This window comes from Alligator sinensis, unplaced genomic scaffold, assembly GCF_000455745.1.
Source record: "Alligator sinensis unplaced genomic scaffold, ASM45574v1 scaffold1517_1, whole genome shotgun sequence".
NCBI classification, from domain to species: Eukaryota; Metazoa; Chordata; order Crocodylia; family Alligatoridae; genus Alligator; species Alligator sinensis.
This window is the reverse complement of record NW_005842459.1, coordinates 970586-985713: the sequence shown is the minus strand read 5'-3', so window position 1 is coordinate 985713 and position 15128 is coordinate 970586. Positions and strand designations below refer to the sequence as shown.

At 37.9% G+C, this 15128-nt stretch overlaps 1 protein-coding gene across 8 annotated transcripts in view; it reads left to right on the top strand.

The window, feature by feature from the left end:
• Nucleotides 1–14736, top strand: part of GPR146 (G protein-coupled receptor 146) — a 71332-nt gene extending 56596 nt beyond the window's left edge. For 3 of the 8 annotated variants that reach the window (XM_014523201.2, XM_025212358.1, XM_006030708.3), the window contains one exon: nucleotides 9252–14736. In XM_014523201.2, coding sequence (XP_014378687.1) covers nucleotides 9252–10297 — 1046 coding nt within the window. In that variant the 3' untranslated portion in view covers nucleotides 10298–14736. Of the gene's footprint in view, nucleotides 1–5728; nucleotides 5918–8164; nucleotides 8288–9251 lie in introns of those variants that run through there. The other 5 variants (XM_025212356.1, XM_025212357.1, XM_025212359.1 and 2 more) reach the window with 5 other exon arrangements.
• Nucleotides 14737–15128: the final 392 nt, after the last annotated feature.

The following is a 15128-nucleotide window of genomic DNA, read 5'->3' as shown; positions in this document are numbered from 1 at the left end:
GTACTGATCTAATTCATAGCGTCGCGGCTGAACTTGGTACTGGGGAACAGCATGGGAAGGCAGGCACGGGCAATATAATACCTGCAGGAACCATACTGCCAAGTTGTAAATGAAATAAAAATCAAGGTGGTTCTAGAGAGTGAGATGCCCCTACTTGGGTGGCTTTTGCCTTCAGGGATCTTGAATTCCTTCCCTACACATCCCAGGATCCAAACTTCTAGGACATCATATCCTTATGTAACTCAGCACCCTACTTCCTCCCAACTTTTCCCAGTACTTGCTTTGCAGGAATCTCACCAGGTTCACTTCATGGCTTTTTTCTGTTTTTGTTCTGCTTTCAGAGGTTGTTCCACTGGAGCAGGGTATCTTCCTCTGAGAAAAGCAAGCAATAAAATACATAAGCTCCTCTCTTTCACTGTCAGAATATGTAACTTCCCACACTTTTCTGGGAAACAGCATAAGGCATAATATGCCTTCCACTTTGAAGAAATGCTTCTCTTCTAACCACAGTAATATCCAGCAGTATACATTCTTCATACTCACTTTTAAGCAGGCAATTAAAATGTTACAAACATCATGAACAGAAAACTGAATCATATTTTTATAAACCAGTTGTCTTCATTATTTTTAATCCTGAAATACCAGATCTTTACTGACACATAGCTATGTGAAAGAGCTGGACAGCATTGTCTTAGCAAGATAATAGCAACCCCCAGAATGACACACCAGATTTAGAAGCTGAAGGAGTTTGGCCAAGACACAGGAGAGCTAGGCACCTAAATATCTTTGAGGATCTAGTAGTCCTTGGCCTTCAGTGTGTATCAATAAACTTGAAAACTCCACATGACCAGAAGAGCCACATGACCCAGGCCTAACTACAGATTTGCTAGATTATTGTCTGCTGCCACACGGTTAGTTGCTGAGATAAGGCAGTTTGCTCTGAAAGATGCCTTCCTGCAATTTTCTTGTGGTTTCCACACTAACCAAGCCCCTGTCTTCCCCCTAAGCAATCTTCCATATTCAGTGTTCTCCAATTTGTCCCCATATTTTAGTTTTAAGAAAAAGGAGAGAAAGAAGGTGAGAGAAACAAAAATGAATACAAACCTGGATTGCTGTTCAGTTCCAAATAAAACAACTAACGCTATTTTGACTCACTTCCTCCCCTTTCAGAGTCAGAGTCCTGCAGTGAGGCCCCAAACACAGAAAAACCACTTGCCATCATTTAAACCATTACGTTATGGTTTTTTTCCTCTCACCCACGTACGTATACGAATATTTTAACTAATCTGTTAATTGCCATTTAACAATTGTATGACAGTGGCATACAGATAAAGGCAGGGTAGAGTTGCACCTTATAGACTAATTCACTGGAGCTCAAATTCTGGCACAGAGAACTGTGTCATCTGGCCACAGGTCCAGAAATCTGACAGCAGGGAAGTGGCAGCAATTAACAGCATCACCCGCCACCAAATTTCCAAACCCCTATGGCCAGATGATATGGCCTTGTGTATGGGATAGGGCCAGTTTGCAGTGGTAGGGGGGCAGGCCTGATCCGGTGTGTATGCCAGGGCCTGATTAGGCATACCTGATTTAGCTTGTGGGGCCAGGCTCAATACAGCATGCATGGCTGGGACGGCATGCATGACTAGGGCGACATGCTAGATCACGCCTATGTGCCTAGCTCATGCTGGATCGGGCCCACGGACCAATCCTGTACACCTGGTCTGGCTCAGAGATCAACCCCGCATCACTCATCCTGCCTGTAGCCCAGAAAGGTTGGACACTACTAAACTGACTAAATCAGAGATGTGTAAGAAGTGGGGTGCAGAGTCATGACTTGGGTCTCACTGGTTGGGCTCTGTACCAATACAGACTCTCAGAAAGCTGACAAACAATATGTGATGAGCAGAAGCAGGATCGACTAAGGGAAAGGATACAAATGTCACAGCAACAGAAATAAAAGTCAGCGTGTATTAACTTGGTACAAAATATGAAGGATTCTTAGTTTTACTAAAAATGACTGAAGACGAGGAGTCAACAACAGCATCTAATGATGCTTGGGTTCACAAAAGCTTGTGTTCTCTACATATAATCATATATAGTTAACCCCGCCTTGTGAGTCAGTAACAGGTCATTCTCAATCAGCATTTTGCTATGGCGTCCCAGCAGAGATGGATTTGAAGGACAAGATAACAAACATACAAGTTAATCTATGAATACGTTCCTATGCATAAAGATCAACATAAAGGAAGGTTGAAGATTGCCATCTTTAGTGGAACGAGAAGCTAGTCATGTGATAAGATAAAAAGGGCTCAACAGGAAAGAGTTTAAGTATCTTGAAGATAAAGACTAGAAGTTTGTTCCTGAAGTGCTGAAAAAGCAGTTATTTGTGGATGGGAGGACATAAAGTAGGAGGGTAGCATGATCAAAGCAACAAGTGCAACTGAAGTATGATTTAAGCAGCAATATTTTCAGTAGATACCTGTGGGGCAAGGGAAATGTCAGAAAGTTTGCTATAGACCGGATGAGAAGTAATAAGGGCCAGTCTAGTGTTCCTTAATGTATACCCAGAAAAAAACCTAGTTCTAGGAAAACTAGCAAGATTTGGCTAAAGCGTAGAGGTGAAAGTCAAGGGGATGGTGGTAAAAACTGACACCCAGATTACATTCCTTAGTGACCAGGGAATGGTAGGATTGCCAACTGTGACAGAAAAAAGGGAATAATCGGGAAGGAATATGGGACATTTAGTTTAAATTATGTTATCTTTAAACTATTGGCAGAGCATTCATGAGGATGGTCAGGTCTGGACTGAGAGATATGACTGGAGAGGGGCAGATAAATCAAAAGTGGGGAGAGATTTGTAGGAGGACACCCCAAGGTAAAGCCCAGTGGAACACCACCTGGAAGACTTATATGAGAAAGAAATCAACAAATGTGATAGTGAAGGAATATTCAGAGAGGGAAAAATGAAAACCATGTAAAAGTCAAGATCTCTGAAGTAGGAATGAATCAATGAAGAAGAAAACAGTAGATATAAACCCCAAGTCTTGGCCAAGAGGAGGTACTGAGAGACTCCAGTAAGAGAAATTTTAATGGAGTGCAAAGTGTAGGAGTTGGACAGGAAGTGGTCAAATATAGAGCTGAAAGTAAGCCTGAGGCAGTAGTCATAAACTGCATGTTTAATTAGGTGTAAAAATTAGGCAAAAATAGAAAGGGAAACTGAGTCAAAGTGATTGATGTTTTTTGCTGTGACGCAGCTTTGGACTTTACCAAGAATGAACTTGGGAGAGACTGCTCTAAACTTCTGTGAATCTGTGAATAGTAGTGGAGTGGGAATTAAGGAAGATGAGAATGCAATGTAGCCAATATTCCCTTCCATTGATTTGCCAGTGATGTGCACACGCACGCACACCCCTCCCCTCCTACACTCATTTCAGGCACTCAGCATTTCAGAGGATTGAGCCAAAAAGTAGTGACTCCAAAAACTAGAGACGGTTTTGTTCTATTCTCTGCCCAACCTCTCACAAATTAGGTTCAGTGCTGTTTTGTAAACCCACTTCCGGTATGTCATTTAGTCTTGGCTTCTCATTCATCAGATTGCAGTGAATTAACCATATTCTATCACTGCAGTGATAGCACAAAGTTACAAGCATTTCACCAGTCAAACTGGTCACTGGTTGCACCACAAAGATATAAAATGACAGCCCAACACCCTGCATCAAGCAGGATTTTCCTCTATTGCTAATGTTAAAAGTATTTTATCTGTGCTCTATCAAATACCTGCATTACAAACAAGGCTGACTCACCCGAATTGCCCTACTATTAACAACATTTTTTCATGTCTAATCTGGGTGTCTTGGTTTTAATTTTAAACTACTGCTATTTCTATGACCATCCAGTGATTATCCTGCTAATCCCTGTGGCACGTGCATAAAAGAAGAAAACATTCAAAAGATTCCTTGTTATTAGGCTTGGAGATTATTGGCACTAAAGAAGCACTGTCATTGCCCTTTTCCTTAATTCTCCGTTTGCTAAGTTAGGTGGCTATTCTTCCTGGAATAAAACTTTCATTTTGAAAATGTAAGTGATCCATGACTGGTAATTCTGGATACATAAATATCATTATTGCAACCAACCAGAGAATACTTGTTAATATTTACATGCTCCAATATATAAACATTGATGAATTACTTGGTGAATTATCGAGTTATGATGAGGGTATAAATGCAGCATTTCTGACAATGATTTTCCAATTATCTTAATCTTTATTTGACTAAAATCTGTATGGTCCAATAAAATCCTATGTACTCTTTAATCACAAAATGAGCCTTATTTGCAATCTCTGTAAAATTAATGGGATTTGTGGGAACGCTATATAAGACAGGATCTGAACCTCAGTGTGAAAGAGCTCTTGGCCTATTCAGAGACTGATTTATTGGTTTTATGTGGTTGACAATCCATATTTTTAGCTTGCTAATGAGTATTCAGAGTCAATACACTCTGAGTTACTTTTTCATACATGACAAATTGAAATTTTAAGTAGAAAATTATTTTCTGAACATGGGGTCTAAGTCTACACAGCAAAAAATTCAGTGTTTTGTGTTTCTAAATCAAATAAAAACATAGACAATTGACTACAACGGTGTTTAAAATTGTGTGGATCTGTCCACTTCCGAAAGAATTTATATAGACAAATTATAAAGCTGAACCTGCAATGTATAATGCAGTCTTGTTTCACATCTGTGCATGTGTACAATTCTCCCTATGGTGTCCCTAAAAATACAGGAATAAGCTGCCTCTTAGGGCTAGTTTGAAGTATCCAGCATGAATTAATGTTTGATAAAACCAAGGGAGCAAGGATATCACTTGTAAGCAAACCATATGAGGAAAGGGGGTGAAATCCAGGCAAACTAGGTAGACATTCTCAGTGTTCAATGAACATCTCTTTTGTTTTTGGTATCAATAGCAGTTTTCTTGGTGTTTATTGCTTAAACCCAAATCAGAAGACTTAACTATAAGTGAAGGGAAGAAAATAAGACAATATGTTACTTTTGTTTGATGGTATCAATTTAAATGTACTGTGAACAGCAATGAGTGCTTCATCTCAGGAGGGGCTGAATTAAGAGTCCTCTGAGAGTATTTGTTTTTCCATTCCTGGGTATTTTTTAATTTGAAAGCAAATGAATGCATAATACCCACCACAACATGCAGTATACCTTCATTCTATACCCATACATTTTGTTAGAGCCAAACCAGGATTGTGGATTTTTTTTTTCCTTATTAGCTCATGATACACGCTAGTTCTTTCTTATGTATGCAAGAGGGGTGCTTGGACACTTTGTTCTGCTATCTAGATGGCATGTCCAGAAAAACAGAACCTTAAACTCTATTTCCCAATGGCAGGTTCTGATGTAAAACACCAGTCTGTTCCTGAACAATAGCTGCCAAGTGACTGGAAAGCTTCACTTAGCGAGAACGCAGTAGGTTCTCAAATGGCAAGAAACCCACGAATGTAACTGGCTGCGCAGTGAAACGAGCCAGTGCTCCAGGAACTGAGGTATCTTCGTAGTAAATCTGAAGGCGTTAAAATTTAGCTAAATTTAAGCCAACAGTCCACTCCCCTCTGGGCACAACCTCCTCCCCTTTCTTGAAACAGGCTGTAAACAGAGAAAGGGAGGGGCTAGTGCAGCCTGCCAAGCAAAGCAGAAACTTTGTGAGTAATTTACTAGGACAAACAAGTGCAGCGCACACGCAGCCGGGAATGCTCGTGGCTGCGTGAGCTCTACCAAAATGAGATCACAGTGTTTTTACACAAGAACATGACAGTCCTTTGCAGTCGACTTCCTTTCTCTGGAAAGTTATTTACCCAGCGTTTGGGAACCTCACAGTACAAAGGAACATAAAACATGAACTGAAGGTAAGTGTTTACAAAGCTGTATAACAATGCTGCTGAAATAAAGTCCAGGCCATGAGACGGACAAATTTAGAGGCGGTGCGGAGGGAGGGTGGGTTTGGGGTTTTTGTTTCTGGTTTTTTAATTAATCAGCACTGAGTAAAATGAGAAACTGGGAGTGAGGCATTTGGCAGGCTTAGTCGAAATAAAATGCATGTGGCAACTACACAACAAAACAATGAATCTGCAGCAGAAAAAAAGTCATTTTATTAGATAAATAGCTGACTTAGTTGTATTACAGCTTCATTTCAGAGATCGTGAAGGTACAGTCTTTACTCTGGCAAAACTCCCTCTGGTGACGGGAGACCTGCCTCAGTAACAAATGCAGGATGGAGCCTAAACAATGTATCAATGTAGTTTCTCAGGCGAACAAGTAATACGTCAAAAACAGGAGGGGGGGTTGTATTTGTATATCATTATGAAAATACTGATATACTTTCTTCAGTATTTCAGTATGTATACTGAAATATGCATACTGAAATACTGTAGGTCCAGTGTTTTAGAAACCTTTCAAGCCTTGTATTTTGCAGAAAGTATGCTTATGACAAATGTTCATACTTTACTTATGATCACAGCTAACGAGAGTTTCGCAAGTTTCACAAGAAAATTACTGGGCACAATAAATTGCCTCCCATTCCTATGAGAACAGAATGGTGTTTTATTTCACTGCATTTCAAAGATATCAGTGTGATGGTGTTAATCTTTGAACCTTTGTAGAAGCAGCTATTCGGCTCTGTAAAAAATAACAAAAATGGTTTTCAATGGGATAATATAAAGAGAAGTATTTCTAAGGCTGATGTCATTTAGGCTGTAGTGAAAGCTAGCTGCGTAGAGTTAGGTCTTGAAAAATGGATTTACTTGGTCGCTGCCTTATGTCTTTGCTTATGGTCAGCGGGGCTTCATGTGGGTGCTGGGGGTATATCTAGGTGCATTCACATGCAGTGTCTAGCTGTGTCTTCAGTGTTAGTTGAACCAACTTGCTGCAGTTCAGTGAGTTGACCTGTCATTTCTGTCGTCACCAATTAACATGCAGCACAGATTATTTCAACAGTTTATACAGTGCCTGCTTCATGTAAAGGAAAGTAGACTGCTTTAGATTTTCGAAGACGGTATGAGGGTTTGAGAGGCAATATTTAAATAAGCAAAGGCTCTGTATACATTTGTAACACTATAGCTCAAAAATAAATCATAGGAAAAAAATCACCTAGGAAAAAATAATGACGCCTTCAAACAATACTAAAGGAAAATTATGATTAAAACAATCATCACTTTCTACTTCTCTTACAAAGTCCAGTCTATCTGAGGAAACTCAGTTTTTAAAAGTGGATTATTGCCCGACGCAGCAGACTCTTTGGTTCGACTCCTGCTACAGAACGGTGAGAGGGAGTTTGAGACACAAACTCAAGGACAGCAGCTGAGGAAGGAGATTAAACAGACTGGGCTAAATCCCGTGCTTGGTTACACCAGCGCAACTCTCTTAATATTTCAGTTAAGCTGCACACGTGTAATTGAGTATCAAATGTGGCCCTCGTGTTTACAAAACTCAAATTGTTTAATTGAATCCAAGGTGGTGCACTTAGCCATGTTGTCATTTGAATTGCAAAACCTTTATTACAGATTTGGTTATTTTGTCTCCCTACTATTAACAAAATGTGTGTACACATTCTCCCACTCACACCTTGAAAAGAAAGAATTAAAACTAAGGCTGAGCATCGGAGTGTTTGCCATATAAAATCAGTTGCTATAAAGGTCCACACTGTAGGGCAGATGGTACCAGAAATCTTGAAGCAACTTCCACATTAATTTCAACATGGAAGTTAGCTTAAAAATTGATGAGACAATATGGCCCAGCAGAAGTAACAGTACTGACATCCCCAATACTTCCATTTTTACATGGGGGGTGGGATTTCCCCTCTTCGTAAAACGGAGAGATTCCTTTCATTTTTATTTTGAAATACATCTGGGTTTCCATAAAAAAAGAAAAGAAAATGCCTCTATTTGTATGAAACAAAGAGTAGCTGGACAAACATTACTGAAATCTGACTTTGGGAGGTGGGGGGAGGAGGAGAATAACAAACGATAATTGAAGTCGGACCTTTCCTGTACTAGCTTCTAACTACAAACAATATTTAGCTTATTCATTGGCAGTGCTGTATTTATTCATTTATTTTATTTGAAGTATTGACTCAAATATTTTCTTGATGCTGAAAGAAATAGATATTTTTCATACATATTCTGCACAACGTAGAGGGTCTCAAAAAGTGCAATTCAGAGAGGTTTTTGAAGTTGCTGCATATGGATTCTTTCTAAGGTCTTTACATTAGGCTTTTAATGGTAAGTTATCATCAACTTTAACTGTGGAAGTAATGTTTCCTCTATAATATTAGTTTATAAAAAATACATTCCTTTTTTAAATGAACATTAATATAATATAATATAGTGTGAGGCATAATGTAATACACTGTGAAGTCTGAGTGGGCATTTATTTAACTGTAATCATTTAAATGAAAACATGAATGAAAAATAATGTCAGCACAAAATTCTAACTAGTCATGCCAAACAAATTGTGAGAAAAATATTTTAAATAGTTTTAGAAAAGAACTGAAGTAAGTTTTCAGAAATGTTTTCCTACCTAGAGCAGAAATGAGTAAATTGGACCCCAGTCCTGCAAACATTTATCCATATTCACTACATGTGTAAGCCCACTGAAATCAATGGGTAAACTAAAAGTGCGCTGGACAGAAAAGAATCATTTAGTTTGCCAAGTTCCCCATAGCCTTGGTCTACCTAACAGCCGACCCAATGCCCACCCATTTCTACTTACCCACTGTAGTTGGTCTTAGTCGTCTTAAAGTTCCCTACTAAGGACCTCTCTTTATGTGTGCATACTCTGCCACACAGAACGCTAGAGTTTATTCTCCAAGTTACTCTTGCTTTTGGAAGTTCATCCTAAAAAGCTATTGTCTTTCTTCAGTTTAGGACGTGTTATTTACGTGTTAGATGCATTATGTATGCTGTATTATAATAATCCAATATATTACACGATAATCCTTTGTATTATAGTGGATATGGTGCATTTAAAGAGATATATCCATGTATTAATGTCTGTTGAGTGTCTGTCTTCTAATGAACTACCCACCACATTTTATTACAATAGTTCTCCTAATATAACTTGAGGCATTAAGCAAGTTTCTGCTAGCAAAACAAAAGGCAGTTTAGTTCTTCATAGATCACCAATCATGCCTTCCTTATAATATAGGTGAACCTTTACTTATTTTCACTATTTCTCTCTCCTCAGAAAAGCTGGTAACCAGCAGAGAAAATACAAAAGTTCAGATCACTATGTGGAGCTGTGAAGTTTTGAATAGTACCAAGAACAGCGAGGACCAGCATCTATGTCATGACTTCCACCTTACTCTCTCCATCCTTTCCTTACTCTACCTCATCGTCTGTTTTCCAATAGGCCTTTGTTACAATGCCCTGCTGGTCCTGGTTAATCTCTACAACAAAGCGACTATGACAATGCCAGATGTTTACTTCGTCAATATTGCAATTGCTGGTCTCATCATCAATGCTATGGCACCTATGTACCTTTTGGGACCTGCCAGTACAAAATGGGCTATCTGGACTTTTAACAATGAAGTTTATATTACATTACTTATTTTATTCAATGTTTCATCTTTAGTTATCATGTACTCTACCACATTGCTCAGCTTGGACTACTACATTGAACGTGCTTTACCGAGAACTTACATGTCAAGTGTGTACAACACAAAACATGTCTGTGGGTTCATCTGGGGAGGAGCTATGCTTACAAGCTTTTCATCTCTACTGTTCTACGTCTGCAATCATGTATCCACAAAAATAATTGAATGTTCCAAGATGCAAAATAAAGAAGCAGCCGACGCTATTATGGTTTTTATCGGATATGTCGTACCAGCTGTTGCTGTACTATATGCACTTGTCCTAATATTGCGAATACGTAAAGAGGCTACTCCACTTGACCAAGACACTGGAAGACTTGATCCTTCAGTTCACAGGCTTCTGATTGCTACAGTCTGTACACAGTTCACATTATGGACGCCCTACTACATGACTCTTTTGGTCAGCACGTTTACTAACACGCAAGGAAAAGTTACAGATGACGATTACACCAGAATATTACCTTTTATCACGGTTTTATCAAAATTCTTGGCTTTCTCAAGCAGCTTTGTAATGCCTCTACTCTACCGATACCTTAATAAAAACTTTTCCAACAAACTGCGACGGCTGCTTAAAAAAATACACTGTGGAAATCGAGGATGTTCCCATGAACGCACAGTAGTACAGCAGGTTATAACGTAGGCATGAGAGTCTCATGGTGCTCAGTACTCGGAATACCAGTACAGTACTCAGTATGTGACTGTTCTGCTGTTGATATTCATAAAGATCATTTATGTAGGAGTGCCTAGCAAGGAGGCTTGAAAGGGGCTTCCGTTAGAACTGAGTTACAGTTTTAACCTAGAGATATTAAAACTGGTTGCATAAATCTCTTCAAAGTCTATCTACCTGTTATAACGCCTGTGACTTCCAATATTTTCAATGCACTGAATTGATTATAAAACATAAACTTTGTCCTCACAGTTTTTATGATCCTGTCTGGAAAAAAAAATCACTAAGCGGTTAACTGAAGCCTTGAATGAAGATGCAGCACTTTGTTATCTTGTACAGGAAGAGAATATATCTTACTCTGAATATAACAGAATACAACTGTTTTTAATTTAAAAAGTAGTGCTATCCTGGGTGAAGAAACAGCATATTTTCAATGAAGGCGGCCTCTGTTAAAAATCATACCGTTCAACTGTATGAGGCTGAAAAGTGAAGTATTAATTATAAATTACATTGGTATTTAACTAATTTGCTTTGTTACTTTACCAATTCCCTTCTAAAATACCCCCAGATTTGCAGTTCTAAGGAAGGATATTCTCACACAAACATACCTAATTTTAACATCCTTAACATATCACATTTTTGTAGATGTAACAATTAACAACAATGCATTTATGTTTTCTTTGCTTTGTTTGCATCATAAAGCATTTCAGTGATTTAGAAATATTTATTAACTAATTTCAGGAGAATCGAGAGATATGCATATTAAAGTGAAGAACACATGAAGTTAGAATGAAAGTAAAAACTTACCTGCTTTAAAGAATGCCTGACTAAGTGTTATGGTCCACATATGTTCATGTAACTATTTTAAAAATAAAAATTTCTGCATTTGCAAAGGACATGCTTATGACAGACACAAACTGAAGTCTCTTCATTCAGTGGACCTCATTAAAGGTTTGAACATACTGCAGAAAGTCTTTAATATCAATTTTTGTTTTAAAATGGGAAAGGATCAAGAGCCCTTTTCAAATACAAGTTACTGTTTTCCTTGACTAGAACAACGTGTCTTGAAGCAATGAGTGGTTTAATCATTTATAAAAAAGCAGGGACTCAGTTATCCTATTGAATTCCCAAATTCAAGCATCTGATTTGATAGAAAGCAGGAGATGAATCAATATAAAAGGAATTAATTTAGTTCATAGCAGTGTAAAACCTACATTTTAGGTGTAAAACCTACGCTGCTCATAGCAGTGTAAAACTTACAGATTTAGCCTGTTAAAATTGTTTTGTTCTACGTAATCAACAGCATTTTGGATTTTTATTTACAGAAGCATCAGTCACGTTATACATACACACAGTTAGGAAACTAACACTTAAAATGATATATATATATTATTGGTGCAAAGAGCAGTGCATACACAGACACACACACTATATCAATTGCAGGTTTGCTTGTTTGACACATATGTGTTCGCAATTATATATATAATTCCAACCTGGCAGAAAACCAGGTACCCTGCGAACACACAAACATGCAGTAGAGCCTCATCGACTCATAGTAACAAGAAGCACTGCAGTGCAAGCTCGTTAGGTTTCATGGCTACAGAGTGGTGTGAAAGAAGAGCACCTGACCCAAACAGCATAAATGTGTGTAAATGTGCTTCCCCTGTTCCAAGGGCATTACTGACAGTGGGGAGGCAGAAAGTTAAAGTGATACGCCGCCACCACCCTATCGGGAGCATGTCATCACCTTTATTGGTCTTCTCTCAACACAGTAGCAGAGTTTAGCTGAGACAAATGTTAATCAAATGCAAATTAAAATTCTATGTAGGTATGGATATACAGTTTACCAAAATGTGGTTTAGCAAGGTTCTGATCTAGAAGGCATGAGGAGAAAATAGGTTTAACCTTTGTAATTAATACCATTTCACCATGCTAATATATCCCATTATTTATGAACCAAGAAAAGGGTGGGCTCAGATCCTCCTCTTCAATATAACTGCTCTTCTCTTTCCATACTCCTATCTTTACTTGTCCTTATTTGTGTCCAATTTATTTAATATATTTCATATTTGCATCAAATATATGGAATAAGTTATGGACGCTTTTGCCCAAAGTCTTTTTACACTCAAATGCTTGTATATCAAATTAGATATCTGTGTTGCCATTTGTCCACGGGAAAGATGGAATCCTTAGCTGTCATATCAGTGTGTGTGTGAGCCCATAAAAACACTGCTTCTTGAACCAACTGATAGCAATCAGCTTTCCCCTAGCATTGTGTTTGATTTATTATATGATCGTTCATGCTCTACATATTGTATATGCATGGTTTCTCACTAAATATAATTGTGTGACACCTATTATGGTAGTTTAAATGGTTTCCTACATCTCTTTTCTAAGACTATATTAGACTACTTACACATTTGGACACAACGAGTATCTGCCTTTCTATATTTTCCAGGACTATGTAACCTCTCTGCTATAGCATCTGTGCACTCAAAAAAATCTTTCAGTCTCAAACTATTTTTAAATGCATGTAAGAGACTCTCGCCAGTAATTTCTGCATTACTTCACTGGCAGCTTCAGTTTTGGGATGGAAAGCTTCAGTTAACAAGCAGATTCTCCTCCTTTATACAATTTTAGTCACATTGCCAAGTCTCTTCATGCTCTATTATACTTATCTCCTTAAAGCTAACTTCTGAAATTCAATCCTCTCAGATGATTTCTCTGAAAATATAGACATAGGGAAACAAATGCATCTTTCTTCTTGCAACAACGATTGCATCCTCTCACCGTTCCAGCTTCACTCAATATAAAATGCTCTTCCCCAAGAGTTTATTGAATATTTTCAGTCAAGTGCTACTTTTCCCAAAGAGCCCTGACCAGCTCCTTACTAATGCTCTTAACTTTCTTTGCAGTCTTTCAAAAGTAATTACTTTTGATAATTAATTTCTCATAGACTTTGTTTAAAATATGCAAAGGGAAGAACGCAGGTAATCTGAAGTAAAGGGATGACATGACACAAAGCTCTCTGCAGCGGCACCTGGGAGGCCCCCCACCTGTCTGTCTTAAAGATTTAGGGGCACTGTCCGTTTTAACTTGGGTCGCTTGTTTACTTCCAAATTTTTGTCCCCATATAATTGTACCCCCGATTATCACACAGGCGGTCTCTTCATTGATGAGGAATAAAATACCACATTAATTTCTATCCTCTTCTATTGAGATGAAATTCTCTGCTTCAGACCATTGATCTTTTATCATCTCACTTCAGATTATTGTTTCTTGTCAGTTTTAATGCGCTATGCTATTTGATTTTCATGTTTCATTTTGTTCACCTACTTTTTCTCATCACAGGCCTCACACTTTATCCTTGGTACCAATCACTGCATATTTGCTTCACCACCCTAGCTCCTGTTCTTATGTTTTTTAATGAGATTCAGGTTTACTGCCAAGATTTAACATCACAGCTGAATGTTATCCAGTAAAATGGGAGAGACAAAGATCCCACCAGTTTTTCTCAACACCCTCTACAAATCTCTATCAACTCTTTTAAAGTCCTATTTTTTTAATGCAACTGAAGTTAAGCATTTTTGCACATATCGTTGGAAACATTTTAAATGTGAGGGTATTAATTAATAGGCTGCGCTCATGCGCGCACACACACACTCAAGCCTTTTCTGGATGAATTTGCTGTTTTTCAGAGCAAATCTTATCTCGCAGCTCACCCACAACCACTAATCCACACTATTTCCATACTGGGGAAATGGTGACAAGGACTGTAGTATTCATATGCAACATCAGGGGTTAGACTAGATGGCCTCCTGAGGTCCCTTCCAACCCTAATTTTCTATTAATTTTCTGTGATTGAATTAGCAGCAATTTAAAAAGATAAATATTAAAATACCCCAAAATACATTAGAAAATGTACTTAAAATAAAAAATTAAATGCGGAAGAGAATATATTAAGCAACGTGAATCCAAAGCTTTCAAAACAAAGCAAACAAGTTACCAGAAGTGAGGCCTTTCCATGATAATGCCTGAAGGTTTCTGATTCCTTTGTAAATATAAGCTGATCTGTTTTACATTTGAATGAATATAGGTAAAGTACTGTATATATGCAGATAAAAGCAGCCTACTGATGTAAAAAGAACTTGCAAAGAATTTATTAAATTATTTCCTATGGAGAACGTACAAGTTTATCATCATTTAAATGTAAACCTCTTTGAACAGTTGAAGTGTACTGTATATGTTGATGTGTGTATAAAGTGTACATTACAAAGTACAAGAAAAAGTGCCATTATTAACAGTATTATTTTCTCACAAAATTAAATCTAGTATTTTTTAATTAATCTATGGCTTGTAGCCCTCTTGTTAAAGGGCAAATTATGTAAAATCAATAAACTAACAGACTTGTTCACCTCTGTATCTGCTTATGTCATTGCTATACCTCTTTTCCAGAGTTGTTGTTGATCTAATAAAGTCAAGAGTTTCCACACTTTCCACTAGGAAGCAAAATAACTGGCCCCTCAGATTTCTCTTTCTGCTGAAGACAGAATGATCAGCTACCAACAAATGTTTTTCTCCATACATAATTTAAAATGAGTACAGACTGGCCACTTCCTGTTTACTCTTCCCTTTTCTGATATTTCCCCATGTATTTCTCCCATATACTTTTCTTCCCTTTCTACAGTTAAAAGTACTCCTTTTGCCACAAACTGTGTCATTGTTCATGTTCTCCTGATGTATTTCAAACTTTACTGTGTGCAGTGCCCAGCACATACACACTAAAACGCAAGTAATTTGAATT